The sequence below is a fragment of the Yamadazyma tenuis genome, chromosome 4 (genome assembly GCF_029203305.1).
Source record: "Yamadazyma tenuis chromosome 4, complete sequence".
NCBI lineage: Eukaryota > Fungi > Ascomycota > Pichiomycetes > Serinales > Debaryomycetaceae > Yamadazyma > Yamadazyma tenuis.
The window spans coordinates 755,835-777,637 of NC_089464.1; the positions used below are offsets into that span (position 1 = coordinate 755,835).

Below are 21,803 nucleotides of genomic sequence, written 5' to 3' on the forward strand. Positions count from 1 at the left end.
GTTTCCCAAAAGTCCCAACCTTCTAGGGCTTAATATAAATATGGGTCAGAAGATCATGCTTCGACTTCGACATCATTCTAACTCCAAACTGTTTTTACCCATGTCTGATATAGTTGGTACCATGCTCCATGAGCTAACACATAACATTCATGGTCCTCATAATGATAAGTTCTACAAGTTCCTTGACAAGATTAAAGAGCGGTTTGAGGAAATCCAGTACAATCCCAGTCTGGTTACTGGGTATGTGTGTGAAGAGAATAAATTGGGGAGAGGGAACACTCTTTTCAGAGACTATAAGAGCATTCGAGATAAGCGGATTGAGGCGTTGGGAAAGGCCAAGTACAAATCGGAATTTCGGAAGTTAGGAGGTAACAGTAAAACTGGTGAACCTCGAATGGATCCAAAGTCCTTGAGACTAAGGGCCCTAGAGGCAGCTGAACAGCGGTTAAGAGACTCAAAGTCGTGCAACTCAAAGGAACAAACCCAAGCAGAGCCGGAAGATGATGAGCTAGAAATTGTCGATGTCGACTCCCTTCAAGGCTTGATCAGGCCAAGAGACATCTCGAGACTAACGGGTGCAAAGGGCAGTATAGCCAACTCCACATCTGGCCCGTCAAACTTGGTTCAGACTCAAACTAGATCGGATATCGAAGTTATTGATTTGACTTCAGACACCCCTGAGGCAGCACTGGATTCCCAGATCAGAGATCAAGATGTTGTTGTTCTTGACTAGAAATGCTGTACGAGATGAAAGTTATGCGCGAACTTTTTAAGAATAAACTGCAGACATTATCACATTCAGTTGTTTCCTCGAATGTCCAGTAATCCCATACAATTGAAAAAGTCGATCTTGTCGAACGGTACTTTGAAGGATGTGCCTGACTCTCGCCTTTCAACTAGAGCGTCAAGTCCCATCGAAAAGACCGATTCTGTCATCAACTTAACTAAACCTTCCCTTTACAGCATATACAATGAGAATGCAGCAACTGCCCTCAACTTGGACGATGATGAGGATGACTCAAGCAATCAGCTCTACGTTCAATCCACACGTGTTGAAGAGGTTTACGTACCCGATCACTTGAGCAAAGGCTCAAAGCCCGTGGTGGCAATTAAGTTTATCCTTAAGGCAGCAGTGTTGTCGGTATGCGCATACACTTACAATGAAATAACCAGACACATTCGCAACAATCATATAAAGCTTGGTGCTCAAACGTTCCAGCCCTTGTTCTTAACTGAGCTCTTCCTCACCAAATCATTCCATGCAGTTGAACCGTTGAAAGTTTTGTCCAAAAACTTCACTCCTTCGCAAAACTATGCTACGGTTTTGGTGTTTCAAGGTATGATCATGGGATTAGTACACCCATTTTTGGATTTTGTTATTCCTCCAAAACATAACCGTCGACTCTTTTCTTCAAACCCAGATCCCAAGAAGAGATATGAACCTGCCACTCTTTTCAACGATATTTTAAGACTGTTAATTACCTTTTTGGGTATAAGTTATGCCATTAGGAACCTTGAATGGTCCTCATCCTTACAAGTATCCGTTGTTTGGTCTTTATTAAGTCCTTGCTTGTGGTTGTTACTCGACGGAACTGTGGCAGGATTGTTGGCCGGTTTGGTGGTCACTGTCTGGGGATGTTTGTTTGTTTATTCCATGAACAGCGACTTAATTAACATTTACACATCTTTCGAATCATCGGACTTCATTGCTATCTGGTTATGGACCAGTAGCTTTTTCTTCTGTGGGATGATTATCTTTGGGAAAATCGGCAGAGCTCTATTTTAATACAGTATATATGAACCATATAAATTAAACACAATTTGATGGTCGTGCGTGCCTACCAAAAACCTGCTGCTTCGCACTCGCAGTCTCGCCAATTAGAATCGAAGCAAAAGTAAACCAAAAGTTTTCGCTACATACACATATCATGTCTGGAGGACCAGTTCCAGTTTGGAAAAAGTATACGTCCGGTTCGAAAGGGATCTGGGAAAAGCTCAGACAACTATTGGTATTAGTACCTAACAGATCAAGTGGTAATCCAATCGTATCAATGTTCCGTGCACAACCCCCAGGTGACAGAATTACAGAAGCCAGAAACTATGTGGACCCAATCACCATCCCTGCAGGTGATATCAAAGGAAACGCATATCACCATAGAGACTATAGAAGAAACTATCCTCAAATCTACGGGTTTGATCAAACTAAAGTGTCTGGTTTGTTGAAGTTGGGTTCAGTTGAAAAGCCAAGAATCGCTATTGGTAACAAAGGAAACCAGGAATTACAGGTCTTCAACGATCCAGGGGCTCCAGTGAGTTTATCTGTTACTTTGTCGAGTGTAGATTCAAGCATCGTCAAGGGTGAAGTGTTGGGGGATGTTGGTGAACCAATCGTGGCTCCTTCTTTAAATAAGTTCACCTGGAAGATTACCCAAGAGCAAGAAAATGGGATGTATACCGATCAGTATCCATGTCGTGTTTTCACTGATGAAAAGAATTCATCTGCCAGAGCTTCCAGCTAGAATCCTATTTTTGCATCATAATGTACTTTATTCCATAGATAATCTATATTTCACATATAAGTGTTTAAAAACCCCTGTTCCGTAAATCATATTCCAAGTTATCAAGTATCCAAGAACGTTTGACGGAGTACCCTGCACGAACGTGTCTGTGGTTTCAAGTGTTTCACACGGGTGAATCTTGAAGTAGGTTCCTGCAAGAAGTGTATGATTATCTATAGTTAAAGGAACGTCACGTACAAGACCTAGATCCCGTATATCATGTAGTTGAACCAACTCATCAAACTCTCCTTGTCTTCTAAACACCTGGAAGCATAGCAACGGAACAGTATAAAACTCGTCATAGGAGAAGACTGTAATAATTAATAAACCATCCAATTCCAATACCAACTTTAGGAGACACTTGTTGAAAATCAGCTCAATTGACGAGCTTAATATCATCAACCGCTTGTCCGATTGCAAGCTTGACACTATCACTTCTTTAAATTCAGATAAGCATTTGTTGAACTCATCACCAGTTATTATCATCAGCTGAAAATTAGTGCGCTCGTCAGATAACTTCGTATATCATTTATAAAACCTATTTCAACAATACATATCGAAATCCCTAGCAATAGGGTAACTACACGAGGACCGATCAAACTCGCTCATCTGGTTACCATCTGGTTACATTGATTAAGGATCATTACTTGACTCACATCCTTCCAGTTGTATTTATTTCTGGAGTGTGAAGGTTTCGTCTCAATTTGTACAACAGCTGTACAACCAACACCTCGTTCGCTACTTGGTTTCTTCATCCTCAGCCGTCCGCTCGTGCAACAAATTCAGTTTCCCATATGGCAATACACTGGCATTGCTAATGGAGTTCCGATTATACATCTCCTTGACTTTCTCGGCATTGGGATGGCTCATGGGCATTGAAGAAGGTACAGAGGACTTGCTGCCGCCCAATTGCTTTTGCATGGCATAGTCACCGCTGTCAAAGTATTTCTTCTCTTTAATTTTGGATGTCAAGATTTGCTGCCGAGTGGGCAATTTGCCATACATTCTGTATATTTTCAATTCATCTGGGGTTAACTTATTCAAGTCCAAGTTCTGCGTGTTCTTTGGAGGACCTAATGGGTCATCTTCATTCAAGGACATCTTTTCGTGGTTCAAGGTTGAAGTAGTGACTAGAAATAATGCAGGCCCCCAAGGCGCGAAAGGGGCCTGGGCTATTGGCCGCACGCACGCCCCACCAACTAGTAGGCAATGTATTTTAGAGTCTTCTCTAAAACCCAGGAAGTTTGGGGATCAAGCACCACAATAGAATCCCAACATCAACCAAATACATTATTATGTCGTATACTTCCAAAGGAATTGGCACCCAAGGGTTTGGCAATTTCTGAATCACAAGCTTGAACTTCACGCTGTCAATGGTGCTGTATTTTTCACTATAAGTTTTGAACTTAGCAGTGCATTTAATAACAAGGTATAATGCGTGCAGGGGAGAGTCGACTTCGACCTTGTTCCTCTTCATTCCATCTTCATTTCCGTACAAAAATTTGTGAGACAATTCGAAGTCAACAGGAATGGTGGCTGGCCAGCACAATTTGATGAAAAGAAGGTTATTAGGTTCCAACGTAGTGTCATTGTAATTATTCAACCGAACAAGCAAAAACTGAGAATCACCATCTTTGAGTGGATCTTCCATGACAATGGAGCCAATTTTGGCGTTGTTGTCTGGATACCTGTTCATTATTGGGTAATCGTAAAGAACTGAAGAAGATCCATATTGGGACAATGGGGAAGCTTCATTATAACTGTCAGATCTCACATCGAAATAGTTCGGTACCCTTAGAACGTGTGTCTCTGTGTTGGCATGGACCAATAGTATGCAACAAACGAATGACGTCAACCAATTAAATAACAACATAGTAAACAGTTCAACTGATGCGAGATTCGATTTTTAGGTGAGGCCACTCATTAAATCTTATGCGCAGCTTATGTTCGAGCTCGCCCAAACTAACCTTTAAGGATTTCACAGGAACGTCACCAATTGCCACAAGATACCTATGGAGAGTCTTAAAGTCTGCCGCCCAACCACTGAGATCTAGCTCTTCCAAGTCTGGGAAAATGTTCCTATTCAAGAACATTTTCACTTTATTGAATGACAAATAATGGGGCCTTTCGCAGCATTGAATTACCACTGCTAATTTGTTGATTTTGCAGCCAATTTGAAATGGTTCATTAACAAACTTATCGAACCGTTCCAGAAGAAGAAATGCATGATCATGCGTATAGGTGAGACCAAATGTAATTAGCGAGTTATTTTCATTGAATTTGGCAGGTGTAAATGGATATTCCCAAGTACAGTTCTTGAGATGAAGAAATTGTACATTCAAAGAGTCCATTTTCTCATCCCAATTGAAGTGATAGTCAGTGAGGGTCAAATCGGAAAGGCGTGGAAACCCACATAAATGATGCAAGCTAAAAATTTTGGGTAACTGGGAGGATCTAGATAACCTGTTGATATTCTTCGGATTGGGATTCTCGTAGAGTTCGTGTGTTTCATTATGAGTATAGTCATAGTGCATCTCCATTCTTCTAATGGTAGTGCTGGCACGGTATTTCAACCAGTTTGACGAATTGAACGAGTTTACCACAAACGTTTGTAGTTGTGGGAGTTTATTGAGAACTCCTTCAAACACGTCTATTTGCCACTCTCCGTAACTGTAGGTGTCAATGAACCTCATAGACGTGATAAATGACTTTCTTTGCTCCAAAAACATCTGGAATTCATTATTTTGGAGGTTGTACCACGTCGTTTTTAGACAGTCAAACACAAACTTCTCCAAACTGGTTCTATAGGATTTATTCACACTTGAAAGACTCACAACAGATTTTCTACCAGCGTGGAACTGTATAAGCTCAATCACTTGGTCTGGGAGAGTCGTAACATTTACTTCTCGTTTCAATCTCTTCATGTTGTGACACGGTTTGGGGTTCAAAGATAAGAATGCGGGTTCGCATATTTGGACTCACGGTTTTTGACTCACTCAATGAATGGCAGATATACATCAGTTGTGCTCCGTATTGTTTCTTTCCATTAGAGGATCACTAGCCGATATTAGAACAGACTTACTTGATAAGGTATTGCAACGGTTTCCCATATTTGTCGTTATCAGCCCCGAACAATACAATCCTCCATTCATCACAAATTTCTTTGAGGTTCTGGATAAACTAGTAATCAATCCGATAGTCAAAAATTGCTTCACGCTACTTTGTGTGGGTATTGATATAACATACGGATTTTTTCGTTTATTTCTTAGTATATTTATTTGTGGCTGTAGTCTCATAGCCCAATTCTTGGTGGTATTTTGGATCCTTATAGTGCTTCTCAACCGGTGGGAAAGCCTCAGTCCTCAAAGACTATTTGACTTGTCACAAGTGTTATGAAAACACCCCAATTATATATTCCTCCTACCCTTCGATACGCAGTATTTGTGGGGTTGGTATTCATCATACTTTCCTTCAGGTATTCAGTTCATGACTTTTTTGACCTACGGAACTTTTCAAGAAGTTCCTCACTTGCAGCTGTATCCCAACAGCCTCCACTTTTCGACCAGTTTAAATTTGACCCGGATGACAGGTTCAACTTGGACTTGGGCACTTCATGGATCATATTTACTGTCCTTGTGGTGATCGCAAGTCTATTAATTATCTAAATACATATACTAAATATTGTTCTGGGTATCCCATACTATGGTGACCGGCCCATCATTAACAATGTTCACCTCCATCATTTCGCCGAACTTCCCATCCTTGACCCTCTCGTCTCCCAAATAACCTCTCAATCGTTGCAAAAATGTATCGTATAACTCTTTGGCAAGTTCTCCCTTTTGGGCAGCATGAAAGTCAGGTTTGGTTCCTTTCTTAATGGTTCCGTATAAGGTGAATTGCGATACTGATAATATGGAATAGGATTTTTCGTCCATAACACTCTTGGCCCATGGTTTCCCAGAGTACTTCTCCGTGTTGGAGCTGGTCCTTTCCTCGAGGTCTTCGAATAGTCTCAAATTCACAATCTTTCTGCTCATCTTGCTCACATCTTCAATTGTATCTTTGGTGGAAATCCCCACCAAAATCATCAACCCTTTGCCAATTCTAAAACTTGAGTTAGTAGAAAGAGGGAGGATCAGAATAATTTCTGAATACTTACGATGACACTGTTTCGTTGGCTACGATCACCGATGCATTTTTCACTCTCTGAATCACTATTCTCATGGCTGAAAATTATCGCGATCTCCAGTCCATCCAAAATTGCAACTACTTATTTATTGCTGCACTAGAAGAACCCTCTTTTTGCAAATGTGCCATATATTTTCTCCCCTTCATCTACAATGATGCCGGAACAAAATGGTTATATCAATCGGGTGCGTTCATACCCCGGTTTGGGGATCGCCTGAACTATTTATACAAGCTGCTATTCTAAAACAAGAATAGTTACTCTATACGAATAGACACTTGTATCTATATAGTTGGTAGACCGAGAAACGTACAATAAATAGGAATCCTCCGAAGTAGGATATGTGGTCTACTTTAGCCACCGCTTAGAATTAAGATCTGTTCATTTCAAAAATAATACACTCAAACTACTTTTATCAAATATCTAATCATCTTCTGTAATAAACTTAATGAAATACTGGATTCCAGCAAAAATCTCGGCACCCACAGGTTCAATAAACTTAGGTGGTAATAAAAATCCATGGTTTCCAGTGTCCCTCAACTTCAACTGGTACGCCCAAAAGGCTTTATTGTGATACATGAAATCCAATGAGGTTCCGGAACCTAAATCAGGCAACAAGTCACTGTCTTTATCTTGACAAGCAGGCAAAACATTATAGAATTTACCGCTTTGCAATCTAATGGCTTTGGAAATACCGTATGCCAACTCAATCAAATTCTCTTCATCTCTGGGCTCACTAGAACATGAATAAGCAAATGGAAACAAAATCTCTTCTGAGTAAGAATGCAAGTCAATGTACCCATAAATCTCATGGTGGGCATTCGTTTTGTTCAAGTAGTCTTCCCAAATTTGTGCTTCCACTGCTTCGTAAGGATGTTCACCGCTGTATTCTTCTCCACAGGGCCAATCACTTGACTTAGTCCAATGGAAATCGTAGGAGTGGTCAATGTCAATTCCATAACATCTGGGGAGAATGGTCGTTTGCCTGTTTTTTCTCCACAATCGGTCTGTGCTCCAAGTGTATTCGTATCCATCCGGATTTGACAATGGAACAAATATAAAGTCCAACTCTTGTAAGATTTCTGGTTGTGTCATGTATACATTAAGCATCGAGTATATTTGGTAACATACCGATGACACAGAGATCCATTCTCTGGCGTGGATACCCCCATTTATTACTATTGTTTTCTTCTCACTATGGTCATCCACAGAATGGTCAGAAACGTGAACAATATTATAGGGTCTTCCCTCAAATGTTTTCCCTATTTCTTCCACCTTTACCACCCCTGGAAATGACTGCTGAATAATATCTAACCATGCTTCGATGGTTTCCAAGGGTCTGTAATCCTTGAAGAATAATTCTGAAAACACATTGGCTTTGGTTTCTCTGATAACTTCTTCAGTTGCCTTATACTTGAATTCGGAGTTTTCTTCGGTATTGATCGTCTCTTGATGGTTCTCTGGAAAGGTCTCAAACACTGTTTGGGCCAAATCCTCCACAAGAATCTGATAGTCCATATCATCAAACTTGGCTAAAAGCTTGAGATAGTCCACTGTCAGAAGCTGTAGGTCAATGGTTTTAGCAGAAGCAGACTTTGACCAGATACCGTAATCTTTGGGTATGGCCTTCAAATATTGTACAAGCTGATCCTGAGTGTCATATTTAATTCTGATCACCGTTGTATTAGTGTACTGGTAAAGGTTGATAGGATGCTTATCTGGGTCAAGGGTGGAAAAGTGAAGGGATGGCTCAGACACAGCCGGTTCTGAAGGCCATAAAAGGGAAAACGGGTTCTGCTGCAAGAACCCATTACACTGGCTAACCATAACCAAGGCTATGGCTAACGCCAACAATTTGTGTAGTTCACCCATAACAAGTTAAGCGAAAGTTTAAGATGGACTATTTAAAAATGCAGTGAGTGCGATAGTAGCTATAGTCAATAAGAACTTGGAAATTTGTAAGGAACAAAGAACTTGTCCATAGCAGAATTATATAAAAGTTACAATACTACCAGGGATATGGTACCGGATTATAATACAGGAAGTTGATGAAAACAGATTCGTTGAAGACGAATTACTCCTTATCTTATTGGTAGTGTTTGTACCGAAACAATAGCACCCAGGTTAACTAAATAGGCAACTACTTAACTGTTAATTTAGAGACATCGACTTTGGTCTCATCACTGTTATTTGGTTTATTGAGTAAACAGCTGGTATTTAAGGAACACGAACACTGGACAGAGATGACGAGTTATTTTGCACCCCAGTATATCATACGGTCTTCTTATCTAACATTGAACTGAATAGTACGGCAATTTGTGGCTCCTAGGAATTCGAAGTAGCCAGATTCGCTTGTAAATCCATCCTCATTCGCACCTCTCTGTATTCTGAAGCCAAAAATGAAATGAATTATCGGCTCTAAAATCACGTTAATACCCCTACGAAAACCTGGGGAATTCGCAGTTTTCCTCTACAACCTTTGAACAATTTACCAGCTATGGTGCTTGGTTTGGCTTTTGACGTTTTTTCTTTTGTGGCGTGTCTAAAAGGTCTTATAGACACATGCAATCTTTCGTTGCCGGAAGAATTGGCTGTGGGAGGTCAATTCCAATTCTTGACCAATTTATCAATACTCCTATCTACGGTTTACTATGGCTTGCAGGTTTTTAACAACTTCCTAGGAATCAAAGGATTATGGTATTTTCAGAGAATCTGCTACAGTGTAGAGTTTGTGGTAACAGTTACGTACTGGACGCTTTTCTTTGGGTTTCTGCACTTGTTGAACACTGGTAAATTTGATGTAAGTCTAGTGCTTGACTTTGAAATCCACCTATTTCCATACCTTCTTTTAACTTTCAGTTATATTCGATGTCCACCCATGTTGAAGCTGAAGTATATATACTCGGGAGTCATTGTCTATTTGTGCACCTACTGGGCGTATATTGAATTGATATATGCCCTGGAGCCAGTGTTTCCATACCCATTTCTTAGTCAATTGCCATTCTCAGGAAGACTTTCATGGCTCCTAGGGTTTATCACTTTAGCTTGTGCCCATGAGTACACGGTGAAGAGATTATAGATACATGTATTCGAAATGATTCATACCTTAGATATTCTTGTAGGTTTTATTTGGTACTTATTGGATTTTCTGTTTGATGGCACTAACACCAACAAAGCTATTATATAGAAACCTCATGAGAAGGAATTGTAAAAAGGCAGAAAACCCAATGACCCAGAAAATTATTAGTCTAGTAAGATTGTTACCAATATTTAAAAACGCATATGGGAAGATCCCGCCCCTCTCTAGATCAATGATACTATTCAACCAAAACCAGTACGCCGAAGTCAACGAAATAAAAAGCAAGAAAGCGGATCTGGTCTTAATAGTGAAGTTGGGCATGAAAAAGAAGAAGTCAATGGCCAAAGACACAAATGGCATAAAATGAATTGCTAAATCAACCGTCAATTTGATTCTGATGTTCCCATCGTTTACTAAGTAGTGAAGGAAAAATAACCGCAAAGGCCAGTATACCGAAGTAACAACAGCTTCAGCTACAAACAGAATGACATGTAAAAAGTTCTTCAACTGGAATATGGCTTCAGACCGGGTCAAATGGCTGATAATTCCCACAGAAAAGGTCAAGATTGAAAATAATAGAGAAAGATTAGTTAGGAACTGCCACTTGCCAGCACCACGAAGAGGGGCTGGTAACTCGATTAACAGGATCTCGTATAACCCGTATAATCCTATAGCTGTAGATATGACATCAATTGCCAAAATCACCCGGTTACCCACTGTTCTTCTATTTATGTTCCTGGTATCACTGGACATGTTTGGGATAATTTCTTGCGACGAGTTTCGCAATCGATGTTTTTTTATTGCCGTTTTAACCGATTTCAGTTTACCTATCACATTTAATATTCGGGACAACCCCATTTGAATCGTTGATAGCTCCCCCATAGATCATGAGCAACTACTCCACGGTCCATCCTGAAGGTCCCAACGGGGTTAGATCGTCTCATATTCAAGCTCATAGCTTTGATAGCAGTCCTTCTCCTAGTGCGGACCTGTCAGACACGGCTAACCACTTAAACAACAAAAAGCACACTCGAAGATCGGTGGCATGTAAAAACTGTCACGCCCTCAAAGTCAAATGTGTACCAAGCGATCCAAACAGCCCTGCAAGCTCTTGTGTTCGATGCCTTCATACCAAGAAGAAATGTGAAATAAATTTGAATCAACCCAGAAAACGGCGGAAAAAGGCTGAAATCGAGGAGATGCGGCTCTTAGAACAACAGAAACTTACAAGTACTACCAGTGTAGATACCAAGTTGAACACCAGTCAGATGTCGCAGGATGATGGCAACTTATCCCGTTCTTCGGGCGGTAGTCATGCAGAAACTCCGTTGTCGAACCAAACCGCCCACATGAAAAGTCTTGTTGCTGCTGTTGCCATTCAAACACCTATAACACCCCTGTCAGAAGCGCCGAATGCCATTGCAATGGCTGAATTACATCGCCAGATTATGCAACTTAAGACCGAAGTGGAGTATTACAAATCTCGTTCTAGGTTGATAACTGACGAGCGACAATATGTAAGTGAGGCCGACTTAAAGAAAGAACTTCAGGTGTTGGCCTGTGATAGCCAAAGTCTCCTTCAGCAAAGTGTTGAGTTGAAGGATTGGGCTTCCCATAGAAGACTTATGATTACCGATCCCAACGCCAATATTGATGTTCTTAGTAAAGGCTTAATTTCAGAACAAGAAGCCGAGGAGCGACTTAGACTTTACCGAGAACAAGTCCACGATAGGTTCCCATACTTTGGCTTCGATGGAGTATCATCTGCAGCACAGTTAGCTGAAAACAGTCCATTCTTGTTTAACTCAATTATGGTTGTTGCAAGTGTCATTTTAACCAATGCCGACCCAATCCACTGTCAAAGACTAGATATAGAAGTCACTAGAGAACTTGTCACCAATCTCTTGATTGCTGGTTCTAAAAGTGACGAGATTTTACAGGGGTTGGTATTGTTGAGTTTCTGGTTTAATTCTCCTGAGTTGGTGAGACAGAAAAGGTTCCATCTCCTCAATAGCTTGGCTATCTCATTATTACATGATTTAGGACTTTTAGACAGAGAGGCAGATATTGCACCAGAAGTGAGCCTCCAACGTTGTAAGCTTATTGCCGTGATATACACGTCTGCGGTCTCAACTTGTTTGATTTTACGTCGTTCCATTTATGTTAGGTGGACCGCACATGTGGAAAGATGCTGCCAGATCTTAGAAGCTCACCCACTTGTCAAAGTCAGGAATTTGTCTACATGTGCAAGACTCTGTAGAATTCTTGAGCGGATTAACACCCTTGTTCATAATTCTGAATCGGCCGTGGACGATACAACTGCCACTTTATACATGATGAGTGATTTTGGAGAACAGTTGAATGAAATGAAAAAGAAAATTGACCCCGGACAGCATGGGACTCTTTCTTTCTTCTATGCGGTAGAAGCATACTTACATGAACCTTTACTATCCCAAGTTGCTGGAGTAAACGAAGAGGATGGACACCTCTTTTTCAAAGAACGGGCTGTTACGTCGATCACCAAATCAACCACTGCCTGTATAAACTGTCTTACAGAGTTTTCGAAATTGGAGATCGAACATATCGCTTCCATTCCCATAATGCTCACGTCAAGAATATTATTCACTGCTGGCATACTATTAAGATTACGTTATTTGGTGCTTTCTGTGCCTTTGCAAATTGAGAAGTCGGTTGTGCCTGAGGATGCTATTTCAAAGATTCAAAGCTTGAACCTAATGCTTATGGAAGCTTCAAAAGCATTCCCTGCAAACTTCACCTTGAGGAAATTGTCTATGACCTTACAACTCTTCATTCTGGTGTATTCGGTACAGATCACGAATCTTCTCAGATCAAATGACCGACTTGAGGGCCATAATCCTGATCTCGAACAATATCTTATGAATGCTGGTAAAACTTTGCCTCTCAATCATCCTCATGAAGAGCTTCCATTGGAGGTCTTATCCTACGCGGCTTCATTGAAGAAAGATCTTCGAGGAGTCAACGAAATGACTAAGAAACTCAAATTGAGCTCGAAAGGCAGTTTAAGCTCCTACTCCCACAGCGAGGATGGTAAAACCCCAAATTCAGCATCTCCCAATCAACAAGGTCCAGATACTTCTTCGGCAGGACCTGCCAACATTTACCCCTATCCAAATAGCAATGGTAATGGGATTTCTGCCAACCATCGTGCGAGTGCTGTGGGTACTCAAGCGGATGGGGCAGCTACCGGATTAGTAGGGTTTGAAGAGTTGGACAAAAGTCTATACAATTTCGGAGACGAATTTTGGGGGGATATTGTAGATCCAATATCCAATAATTTCAATCTTGACATCAAGTCCATGTCAAGCGATGTATTTTCTATGAGTTAATTATAATAAATATTAAGTTTTTACAACCAAGTTTTTGTCGCGTTCAGAGGTGGTTTTATTTTTGCATTGCAATGTCCAAGGGCCATAGAAAAGTGGATGAAGAGGAAAGTTTCGGGTTACTGGACATAGCAAGAATAATAGCTGGGCTTCTTCTAGTGAATTGCATTCTTTCATATGCTTTCACCTCATCCACGACCTGGGGTTATGAAGGCAGATGGATTGATCCACACTACGTAAACTGGAAGCTAACAGGAAATTACGTTAATTTAACCTTAGAACAGCTTTCTCAGTATGATGGGAGTAATAGTCGACTCCCCATATACATTGGCATTAATGGTAAGGTATATGATGTGACAAGATCAAGCCTGGTGTACGGTCCCAAAGGTCCATATGGATTTTTCAGTGGGAAAGACGGTGCCAGAGCATTTTCAACTGGATGCTTTAATAAACCCGATGAGTTCACTTATGATTTGAGAGGCCTCGATCTAGAAGTGGCATTGAAAGACATTGCCAATTGGCAGAAATTCTTTGAAAATAGTGATAAATACTGGTATGTGGGGACAGTAATTCATGAACCAATCACTGGAGACCCTCCAGCTCCATGCCATCATGTCAAATTCCCGGGCTACAAAAAGCACCCATAACTATGGTTTTGTATATAAATGATTTAAAGAATAAGTACTAATCTATAATTTATGAGTCTTTGTGGTTTCATCTAAACTGAATTTAATCACCTCAACAATGTCATCTTTATCCTCAATACCAACACTGATTCTAATCAAGTTTCTATCGACGTCCCACTTCTCGACTTCATCCAATTCTTGATAATGTGCTAAAATGGTGTAAGGACATGCCAACGTAAAGTTTGTTCCCAAAGATGGTCCCTTGTGGAAATCCATCGAGTTGAAGAAACTCACGGCGTCATTGGCATCGTGGAATAAAAATGAAATAAGACCTCCATACCCTCCATTGGGAGTTTTGATCTCATCATAATACTTCTTGGACTCGGACACAGAAGGGTGGTACACTTTGGATATCAATGGGCTCTTTTGCAAGAAATCAACAATGGCTAACGAAGTCTCATTGACTTTCTTTGATCTAACAGCATAATCACGAGAGTTCCTTTCCATCACCAAAGCATCTTGCACCCAAAAAGTATCTTCATAGTCTTTATCAAAAAACTGCTTCAATGAACTATACATTGGTGAGTTTGGGTTTAAGAACAACGATCCACCCATGACATTCGAATCACCAGAAAATATCTTGGTCAACGACGTCACAACTATATCTGCAAAAGGCATCACATTCACGTTAATGATATTAGCCACTGTATCGTCAACCACAATAGCGAACTTGAACTTGTCTGCTAATTGTCTTATCTTTTTCAAGTTTGGAGTCTTTAATAACGGATTCGATGGGCATTCACAGAACAATCCCATAATATTATAACTCCCGTTCTCCAAATTCTCCTCGAGCTCTTCCAAAGCTTTATCATCACCCATTCCGAGGAAATGAACTCCAGGCCCAAATTTTTTCAAAATGTTCAAGGTATCCACATAAGGGAAGCCAAAACATACCGACATCCTAGGCTCTTGCGAGTTCAACAAGGCTCTGTGGGCATTGAAAATTGCTGCCATACCAGTGGAGAACAAGTAGACATCTTCATAGTTAAGTGGAGTATCTGTCAGTTGTTGCACATGCTCTGCTAACCCACCAGTAATTCTTTTTCGAAGAGCCGTTTTAGCAGCATCACCAAACTTCAAATCCAAAACTCTCCCGTACTTTTGTTCAATATGAATATCTGACTCTTGCATATTTTCATCTTTCCGAGGCTTTCTGACGCTTAGACTTGGTGATAAAGCTTGAATCTTTTTGGCCTGTAACTCGGATTTACTCGCTCCTAAATCGACTGGATTGAACTTGATCGAGTGCTGACCACTGCTAGATTCATCAAATAATGTTTTTAGTAAATACTCTGCCAATCTGGAGCTTATCCCTTCACCAGCATGCTGCCAGTAGTTTTTTGCCAACGATGCTACCGAGGTTGGGAAAAACACAACACCAATCGTTGTTGCAATCACGCTCGATTTTTCTGCCTCCGATTTGGGTTCTGGAGTACTTAACTGTAATAATCTTACAGGAGTCTTTTGAGGTGCTTTCTCTTGAATGAAGGCTCTGCATCTCTTTGCAATATCATAAGAAGGGTATATCATACATTTTTCTTTGGATCTTCCAAATTTTTCCTCTACTCTTTGTGAAAGAGTTTGGATGATTGGATGAAAGAAAAACCTGGGATAACCCGAGCTCATCTTACTTACAACCCAGTCTTCTCCTTCTTCATACCCAACAGTCGCTTCCCAAGTGGGTAAGGATACGGAAACTGCATGGTCAATATTCGGAACTGCTTCCCCGACCACTTGTGATGGGCTTTCTCTGATCATAGTGGAGTATCAAGGTGGATATTTGAAAATTACTCACAATCTTTCGCGATCAAAAATTTAGCTTCATGTCGATGACTATTAATCTCTATATTCTTTTACATACAAAGTACAATTACTCTAAAGGGTGTGAATTATGACTTGATACAGTTCACAGCTCCTTCCTTCAACCTTTGAACCGAGTCTTCAGTTAATGGGGCCTTTTCGGGGGAAGCCACGGCAGGTGCGGCTCCCTTACGGTTGTGTTGCATATGTGATTGCACCAAATGACCCGCTGCCAAAGCCGAAATAAGAGAAAGTTCAGCAGCAAGAACCGCTGATGCAATAATACGTGCCAATTGTCTAGCGTTATCCCCTGGGTTGGTTGGATGTGGACCCCGTACTCCCAACAATTCTAACATCGAACTTTGAGCTTCGAGTATAGTTCCTCCTCCGATAGTACCAACTTCAATACATGGCATAGTAACAGAAATTTGTAAGTCCCCATCGATATTATTGATCAAAGTCATACAGTTTGATGACTCAACATTTTGGGCAGGATCTTGTCCACAAGCAAGAAATATAGCGGTAACCAAATTGGCTGCCTGGGCATTAAATCCTCCAATTGAACCAGCCATGGCAGAACCAATCAAATTCTTAGTGATGTTGACTTCAACAAGTGCATCAACATCAGATTTAAGAACCTTTTTAACAACATCGGCAGGAATTCTGGCTTCAGCAACAACGGACTTACCTCTTCCTTCAATCCAATTGATTGCTGCTGGTTTTTTATCTACACAGTAGTTTCCAGAAACAGATATAACAGTCATGTCATCCCAGCCAAATTCTTCTTGCATGATCTTAAGAGAGTGTTCAACTCCCTTAGAAATCATGTTCATACCCATAGCATCACCAGTAGTAGTTTTGAATCTGATATATAATAACCTTCCAGCAATGGCAGTTTTGATGTGCTGTAAGCGAGCAAACCTTGAGGTAGAGTTGAAAGCCTTTTTGACAGCCTTTTGACCTTCTTCCGAATCCAACCATACTTTAGCAGCACCTGTTCTCTTCAACGATGGGAAAGAAACACAAGGACCTCTGGTCATACCATCTTGGGTTAAGACGGTTTCTACACCACCTCCAGCATTCATGGCTTTACAACCACGGGTAGCAGAGGCTACTAAACAACCTTCAGTGGTAGCCATTGGAATATAGTAAGACTTTCCATCGATGGCTAATGGTCCAGCAACACCAACTGGAATTGGCATATAACCAATGACACTTTCACAACATGCACCAAAAACACGATCATAGTCATAGTGGTCGTATGGTAAACTTTTGGTATTTAAAATTGGGGCATTGGCAATCTTAGCAATAGCTTTACGACGAACAACCACGGCTCTTTTATTATCAGCCAATTGCTTTTCCAATGCATAGATAGGTAATTTACCGGCAACGACTAAAGAACTTACTTCTTCATTGTTCAATTCTGTTACCTTACCTTCTTTCAAATAAGAAATACATTCATCTAAAGGCAACAATTTGTTAGGAGCTTTGATTTCCAATTCCCCGTCACTAGCTGAAGTATCTTCGGTCTCGCTGTCGAGAGTCTCACTATCCTTGCTGGAGGAATCGAAAGTTTTCTTTGGTTTTAACAGAATGCTTTGAGATTTTGGTCTAGTGATTTCATTTTCAATCAACTTGTTCGTTGTTGAAACCTGGTTACGAGAAGCACTCAAAAAGTAGGCATTGATGCAAATCGAAAGGGTGAATGCAAGTAAGATGAACTTTGAAAGAATATCGTCTTTAATCAAACGACTAACAAAATCGTACAATCCTAAAATAGCATCCTCCAACTTGACAAAGGTACTTAATGGCACAACACTTTTGGGAGATAAAACAGTTACAATTGTGCCTTTGGATCCAATCTTTATATGTTTGGCAGCAGTCTTACTTAATTGAACAGTGTCATTAAAACGATTGACAGTTCTTTCATTGCTTGCAACGTCATATAACCAATTGCTACCTAACCAGAACGCATGAAATCCAAAAAATCCAGCGATCATAGCTACCTTGAAGGAAAGAATAGAAGTGTGTTCAGAACGAAAGATGGAATCTTTTTCGCTTTTATCAATCTTTGAGTCTCTTGAAGCGACATTCTTAGCCACCCAAGAAGAGATACCATCCTCTTCTAAGGCAATTTTCAAGTTTTCAGTTCGGCGAGCCCTGTTGATTTCTACTTTCAAAGTCAAAATTGAAGAATAGAAAGTAAAAGTCATCAAAAGGTCAAATGATAAAATAAGAGCTGCCAAAGTGGAAAAGTTTCTCAATCCTTCGAGCTGGTTGGCGTAAGCAATGATCGCTAACAAAGCACCAATCACCGCCACGTGATCTCTGAACAAACTGATAAAATGGCTGTAAATTGCATCACCAACAATCGATTTGACATCGGATTGAGAAGTTGAAGCATTCAGAACAAAGGTTGAAATCGAAACTTTATGCTTGAATCCAATGATAGCCACTAAGAATGGTAATCCTTCTGTCATACTTAAAATTGGAACCTTGATCATGAGAACCTTCGTAGTTACAACCAAAGCAAATAAAAATGCAAAAGTGGACGAAAGCAAAGTAGAGAATGCTAACCAAAACGTTGACCCAGCTTTCTTCATATCGAAGAACACCTTAATCAAAGTGTACCACATTGCAATATAAGCAAAAGTTATTAAACCAACATCAAAGGTCTCTGCCAACTGGATTAAAGACCTTGTTTTCTTAAATGCATAGCTCACATAATCCAAGTAACGATAAATTTGATTACGGCTTCTGATTTTCCAAGTGATACCTTCAGAGGTGAAAGTGTCAAGTCCAGATAACACGCTCTCGGCTTCACTTGAATCAACAATAACCAATCTTTCGTTGTTGCTTAATCCATGGAATGAATTTTCCAAGTCAGGAATGCCATTCCCATGAATTCTCTTGAATCTTAAAGGTATTACCGTATGTTTTTCGGCTCTTGGGTAATCATCTATTTCATTTGTGCTGATAGGAACCCACTTCTTGAAATCTTTTGATCCAGGAGCATGGTAATAGTTAACTGAGGATGACGTTTCGAATCTGTCAGGAAGATACTCATCCACTATCATCAAATATGAAAAAGATGCTAGGATGGTAGTGAGTATAATCACGTGAATCGGATGATTAGCTGACGCCTTGGCGACTTTGCAGGCCAATCTAGGAACGATTCCCATGTATTATATTTTTGACTTTTGAATAAATGGAAAAAATCTATAGGTGAGAACGAGTTAGTAAGAGCCCAAGTGGAAAGTGACGCGTGAAAAACTGAAGATTCTGAAGAAGAACAGTTTATAGCCGAGGTTAGACATACAATAAATGTAGGTCTTTCTACAAATTGAGTAAGTAGATAAGCCTTTTCGTTGGGAGTGCAGATATTGATAAAAGAACCTATAACTTCGATATCGAGAATTTTTCGAGACGTGCGGACGGGCCTTATACGATGGGAGCAGTGCAAAATCAAAAATCTCAAACGAACAAAAATCGCGGGGACGAGTAGCAGTACAAAGTTAACACCATTTTATCTATCAACACTATGAATTTATGAAACTTACTTAAGAGAGACCAACTTGATGTCGAAAGTCAACTCAGAGTTGGCAGGAATACCTGGCAAGGCTTGGGAACCATATCCCATTTTGGCAGGAATCACAACTCTTCTTTCACCTCCAACAGCCATACCAGCAACACCTAAATCGAATCCCTTGATACATTCACCTTTACCTAATCCAAACACAAATGGCTTACCGGAAGTGTTCTTGTCGAAAACCTTACCGTTCTTCAACTTTCCAATGTATCTAATACCAACCTTGTTGTTGGTTTTAGCAGTTTGTCCTTTACCGACTTTTCTGTCTTCAGTGACAACACCTCCTAACAAAGTCTTAGTAGGAAACTTCTTTGGTTCGTCCTTTTTGGTTTCTTGCTTCTTAGATTCTTCTTTCTTAGCTTCTGGTACGGCCTTTTCTTTTTTTTCCTTCTTTTCCTTCTTGGTTTCCTTCTTGCTATATTCAGCACCTGGTCCATGTTCTAAGGATTCAGGAAATTGAACGGCTTTCTTGTCCTTTTTGGCCTTTTTCGATGGTTTGACTTCTTCGGTTTGCTCTTCTTCAACTTCGGTCTTTCTCTTGTTGTTCTTTTGGTCTTGTTCAACCAATTCTTCGATTTTGTTCTCAATATCGGAAGCATCTTCCAAGTCTTCCAAGTCATAAAGTTCCTCTTCATCAGGGGTCAAATCGTATTCGTCACTGTCATAGTCTTCTTCACTATCTTCATCACTGTCTTCATCATCTGGGTGGTCAACGTAGTTACCACTCAAATGAATAGGGTAAGAACCGGTGACAACAAAGTAAACTTCTTCATCTGGTTGGATGGTGATGTCGAGAACTTGCTGGTATTGGAACTTTGGTGACAAAGTACAGATGACATACTCTTCGTCTTCGATCTCCAAATCCAAGTCATCTTCTTCACTGTCTTCATCGCTTTTGTCTTCGTCTTCTTCTTCTTTTTCTTGTTCCTTTTCTTCCTCTTCCTCTTGTTCATCCAATTCATCTTCTTCTTCAGAGTCATCACCAACCTCGAAGTCTTCGTCTTCAGAGTCGGAGTCATCATCGAATGGAAGCTTTCTCTTCAACATTCTCAAAGTAGATGGGTTTCCTTCTTCATCGACAGCTTCAGGATCAATAGCAGCAGCAGTGATTCTGATGGTAGTTGGGAATTCCAACTCGATGGCGGCAGAAGGCAGGAATGGTTGAAGGTTCAAGTTATAAGTAGCAATAGGAACTAAGTTGGCCATTTTGATTATATGTGAGCTATTCGAAAAATTTGAGATGAGATGAGGTGAACTTATTTTAATGCTTCCAGGGACACGCCTGAAAATCTTAGCTGGTTATTGCGAGATAGTTTGGTAAAGTAAGTATAAGCATCTTATTTTCCAATTATACGGATGTAGAAAGTATCAACATGTATCATGCTACCAATACTGTACTCATGTTTCATTTGTAGTTCTTTGGATAGGTTTATCAAAAATCACTCAAATATTCAAGTACATATTTAATGAGAATATTATTTATACTGCAAAAGCTATTAGTTTAACGTGTTATAAGTGTATTAAATATACAAAGAGAAATAATGATATAACCACCTCTTTTAAAATTTCATTAATATAAACAACTAAAATTAAATTTAGAATTTTAACAAGTGAGGTCTATCACCATTCTTTAATGAGAATGAAGCAGACAAGTATTGCTTCAACAATGGGGTCTTCTTGATTTCGGATAATAAAGAAGAGTCAACAGCCTTTTGGTCAGCAACTCTTTCGGCTTTGATTTCTTTCTTTGGAGCAGATTCATCAAAGAATTCAGCTTCGGACTTCTTGGCTCTTGGAGTCTTTTCTCTGGCAAAGTATTCGACGTTGAATTTAGAAACATCAACACCGTCAACACTGACTCTGGTGGAAGTGGCGATGACATAACGAGCGTTAACTCTTCTTAATGGAACACCGTTAATCTTGAATGGACCGGAAACCAACAAAGTGTTGTCTTCCAAGTTCTTCAAGTAAACAACTCTCTTACCTCTGAATCTACCGGCCAACAAGATCAAGACGGTACCTGGAACCAAAGAGGCACGTAACTTTTGTGGACGAGCAGTCTTTCTAGATTGCTTTGGGACTGGAACGTCTTCAGACTGGTACCATTTAGGAGCCTAAAAGAATTTTGTTAGTAAAATTGCTAGAAGTGACGTATTGACAATGGTATAATTGGAACCTATGGGGAACTGTTTGAGTTGTATTCTTACAGTTCGATTATCACTGTTGTAGTCTTCTTCAATGAAAGAGATTTGGTATTGCCATGAAATTTTTCACTTCGCTTAACTTCGAGTTTCTTCCACTTCTTTCAACATTTAGCTCGAGGATGATATGATACTGGTGTACCTACTATTGAATGGGGTGATTCCAACTATTACCTTGTCATAGGTTCATATAATATTAACATACGGATTGAGACATCTTTAATTTATGATAGTAAATTGAAGAAAAATTTTAAGAGTGTAGTATTGAATTCTCACTAGTTAGAGAATCTCAAAAAATTTTTGCAAGTTACACAAACTGGAACAGTAGTGCGAGATAGA

General features: G+C 40.1%; 13 protein-coding genes across 13 annotated transcripts; 3 read left to right on the forward strand and 10 right to left on the reverse strand. All coding sequences in view use genetic code 12, as the record gives it.

Annotated features, from left to right (window-relative positions):
- Window positions 1-100: 100 nt before the first annotated feature.
- Window positions 101-733, forward strand: PSN45_003422 (uncharacterized protein; the record flags this gene model as incomplete). The annotated part of the gene is made up of 1 exon (XM_006684294.2): window positions 101-733. The coding sequence occupies one exon, from the start codon at window positions 101-103 to the stop codon at window positions 731-733; it is 633 nt and encodes a 210-aa protein (XP_006684357.2).
- Window positions 734-814: 81 nt separating this feature from the next.
- Window positions 815-2,519, forward strand: PSN45_003423 (uncharacterized protein; the record flags this gene model as incomplete). Its single annotated transcript, XM_006684692.2, has 2 exons — window positions 815-1,727; window positions 1,951-2,519. The coding sequence occupies 2 exons, from the start codon at window positions 815-817 to the stop codon at window positions 2,517-2,519; spliced, it is 1,482 nt and encodes a 493-aa protein (XP_006684755.2).
- Window positions 2,520-3,296: 777 nt separating this feature from the next.
- On the reverse strand, window positions 3,297-3,659 carry PSN45_003424 (uncharacterized protein; the record flags this gene model as incomplete). Its single annotated transcript, XM_006684293.1, has 1 exon — window positions 3,297-3,659. The coding sequence occupies one exon, from the start codon at window positions 3,657-3,659 to the stop codon at window positions 3,297-3,299; it is 363 nt and encodes a 120-aa protein (XP_006684356.1).
- Window positions 3,660-3,786: 127 nt separating this feature from the next.
- On the reverse strand, window positions 3,787-4,431 carry PSN45_003425 (uncharacterized protein; the record flags this gene model as incomplete). The annotated part of the gene is made up of 1 exon (XM_066158084.1): window positions 3,787-4,431. The coding sequence occupies one exon, from the start codon at window positions 4,429-4,431 to the stop codon at window positions 3,787-3,789; it is 645 nt and encodes a 214-aa protein (XP_066014181.1).
- Window positions 4,432-4,441: 10 nt separating this feature from the next.
- Window positions 4,442-5,482, reverse strand: PSN45_003426 (uncharacterized protein; the record flags this gene model as incomplete). Its single annotated transcript, XM_066158085.1, has 1 exon — window positions 4,442-5,482. The coding sequence occupies one exon, from the start codon at window positions 5,480-5,482 to the stop codon at window positions 4,442-4,444; it is 1,041 nt and encodes a 346-aa protein (XP_066014182.1).
- Window positions 5,483-6,232: 750 nt separating this feature from the next.
- DTD1 (D-tyrosyl-tRNA(Tyr) deacylase) lies at window positions 6,233-6,782 on the reverse strand (the record flags this gene model as incomplete). The annotated part of the gene is made up of 2 exons (XM_006684290.2): window positions 6,233-6,662; window positions 6,718-6,782. 2 exons carry the CDS (start codon window positions 6,780-6,782, stop codon window positions 6,233-6,235), a joined length of 495 nt encoding a protein of 164 aa, XP_006684353.1.
- A 385-nt stretch (window positions 6,783-7,167) lies between these two features.
- On the reverse strand, window positions 7,168-8,616 carry ECM14 (Putative metallocarboxypeptidase ecm14; the record flags this gene model as incomplete). Its single annotated transcript, XM_006684687.2, has 1 exon — window positions 7,168-8,616. One exon carries the CDS (start codon window positions 8,614-8,616, stop codon window positions 7,168-7,170), a length of 1,449 nt encoding a protein of 482 aa, XP_006684750.1.
- A 1,264-nt stretch (window positions 8,617-9,880) lies between these two features.
- PSN45_003429 (uncharacterized protein) lies at window positions 9,881-10,576 on the reverse strand (the record flags this gene model as incomplete). The annotated part of the gene is made up of 1 exon (XM_006684686.1): window positions 9,881-10,576. The coding sequence occupies one exon, from the start codon at window positions 10,574-10,576 to the stop codon at window positions 9,881-9,883; it is 696 nt and encodes a 231-aa protein (XP_006684749.1).
- A 134-nt stretch (window positions 10,577-10,710) lies between these two features.
- PSN45_003430 (uncharacterized protein) lies at window positions 10,711-13,835 on the forward strand (the record flags this gene model as incomplete). The annotated part of the gene is made up of 2 exons (XM_006684289.2): window positions 10,711-13,119; window positions 13,437-13,835. 2 exons carry the CDS (start codon window positions 10,711-10,713, stop codon window positions 13,833-13,835), a joined length of 2,808 nt encoding a protein of 935 aa, XP_006684352.2.
- Window positions 13,836-13,877: 42 nt separating this feature from the next.
- Window positions 13,878-15,632, reverse strand: STR2 (Cystathionine gamma-synthase; the record flags this gene model as incomplete). Its single annotated transcript, XM_006684287.2, has 1 exon — window positions 13,878-15,632. The coding sequence occupies one exon, from the start codon at window positions 15,630-15,632 to the stop codon at window positions 13,878-13,880; it is 1,755 nt and encodes a 584-aa protein (XP_006684350.1).
- Window positions 15,633-15,763: 131 nt separating this feature from the next.
- On the reverse strand, window positions 15,764-18,856 carry HMG1 (3-hydroxy-3-methylglutaryl-coenzyme A (HMG-CoA) reductase isozyme; the record flags this gene model as incomplete). The annotated part of the gene is made up of 1 exon (XM_006684286.2): window positions 15,764-18,856. The coding sequence occupies one exon, from the start codon at window positions 18,854-18,856 to the stop codon at window positions 15,764-15,766; it is 3,093 nt and encodes a 1,030-aa protein (XP_006684349.1).
- A 374-nt stretch (window positions 18,857-19,230) lies between these two features.
- FPR3 (peptidylprolyl isomerase fpr3) lies at window positions 19,231-20,469 on the reverse strand (the record flags this gene model as incomplete). Its single annotated transcript, XM_066158086.1, has 1 exon — window positions 19,231-20,469. The coding sequence occupies one exon, from the start codon at window positions 20,467-20,469 to the stop codon at window positions 19,231-19,233; it is 1,239 nt and encodes a 412-aa protein (XP_066014183.1).
- A 389-nt stretch (window positions 20,470-20,858) lies between these two features.
- Window positions 20,859-21,681, reverse strand: RPL6 (60S ribosomal protein eL6; the record flags this gene model as incomplete). Its single annotated transcript, XM_006684285.2, has 2 exons — window positions 20,859-21,377; window positions 21,670-21,681. 2 exons carry the CDS (start codon window positions 21,679-21,681, stop codon window positions 20,859-20,861), a joined length of 531 nt encoding a protein of 176 aa, XP_006684348.1.
- Window positions 21,682-21,803: the final 122 nt, after the last annotated feature.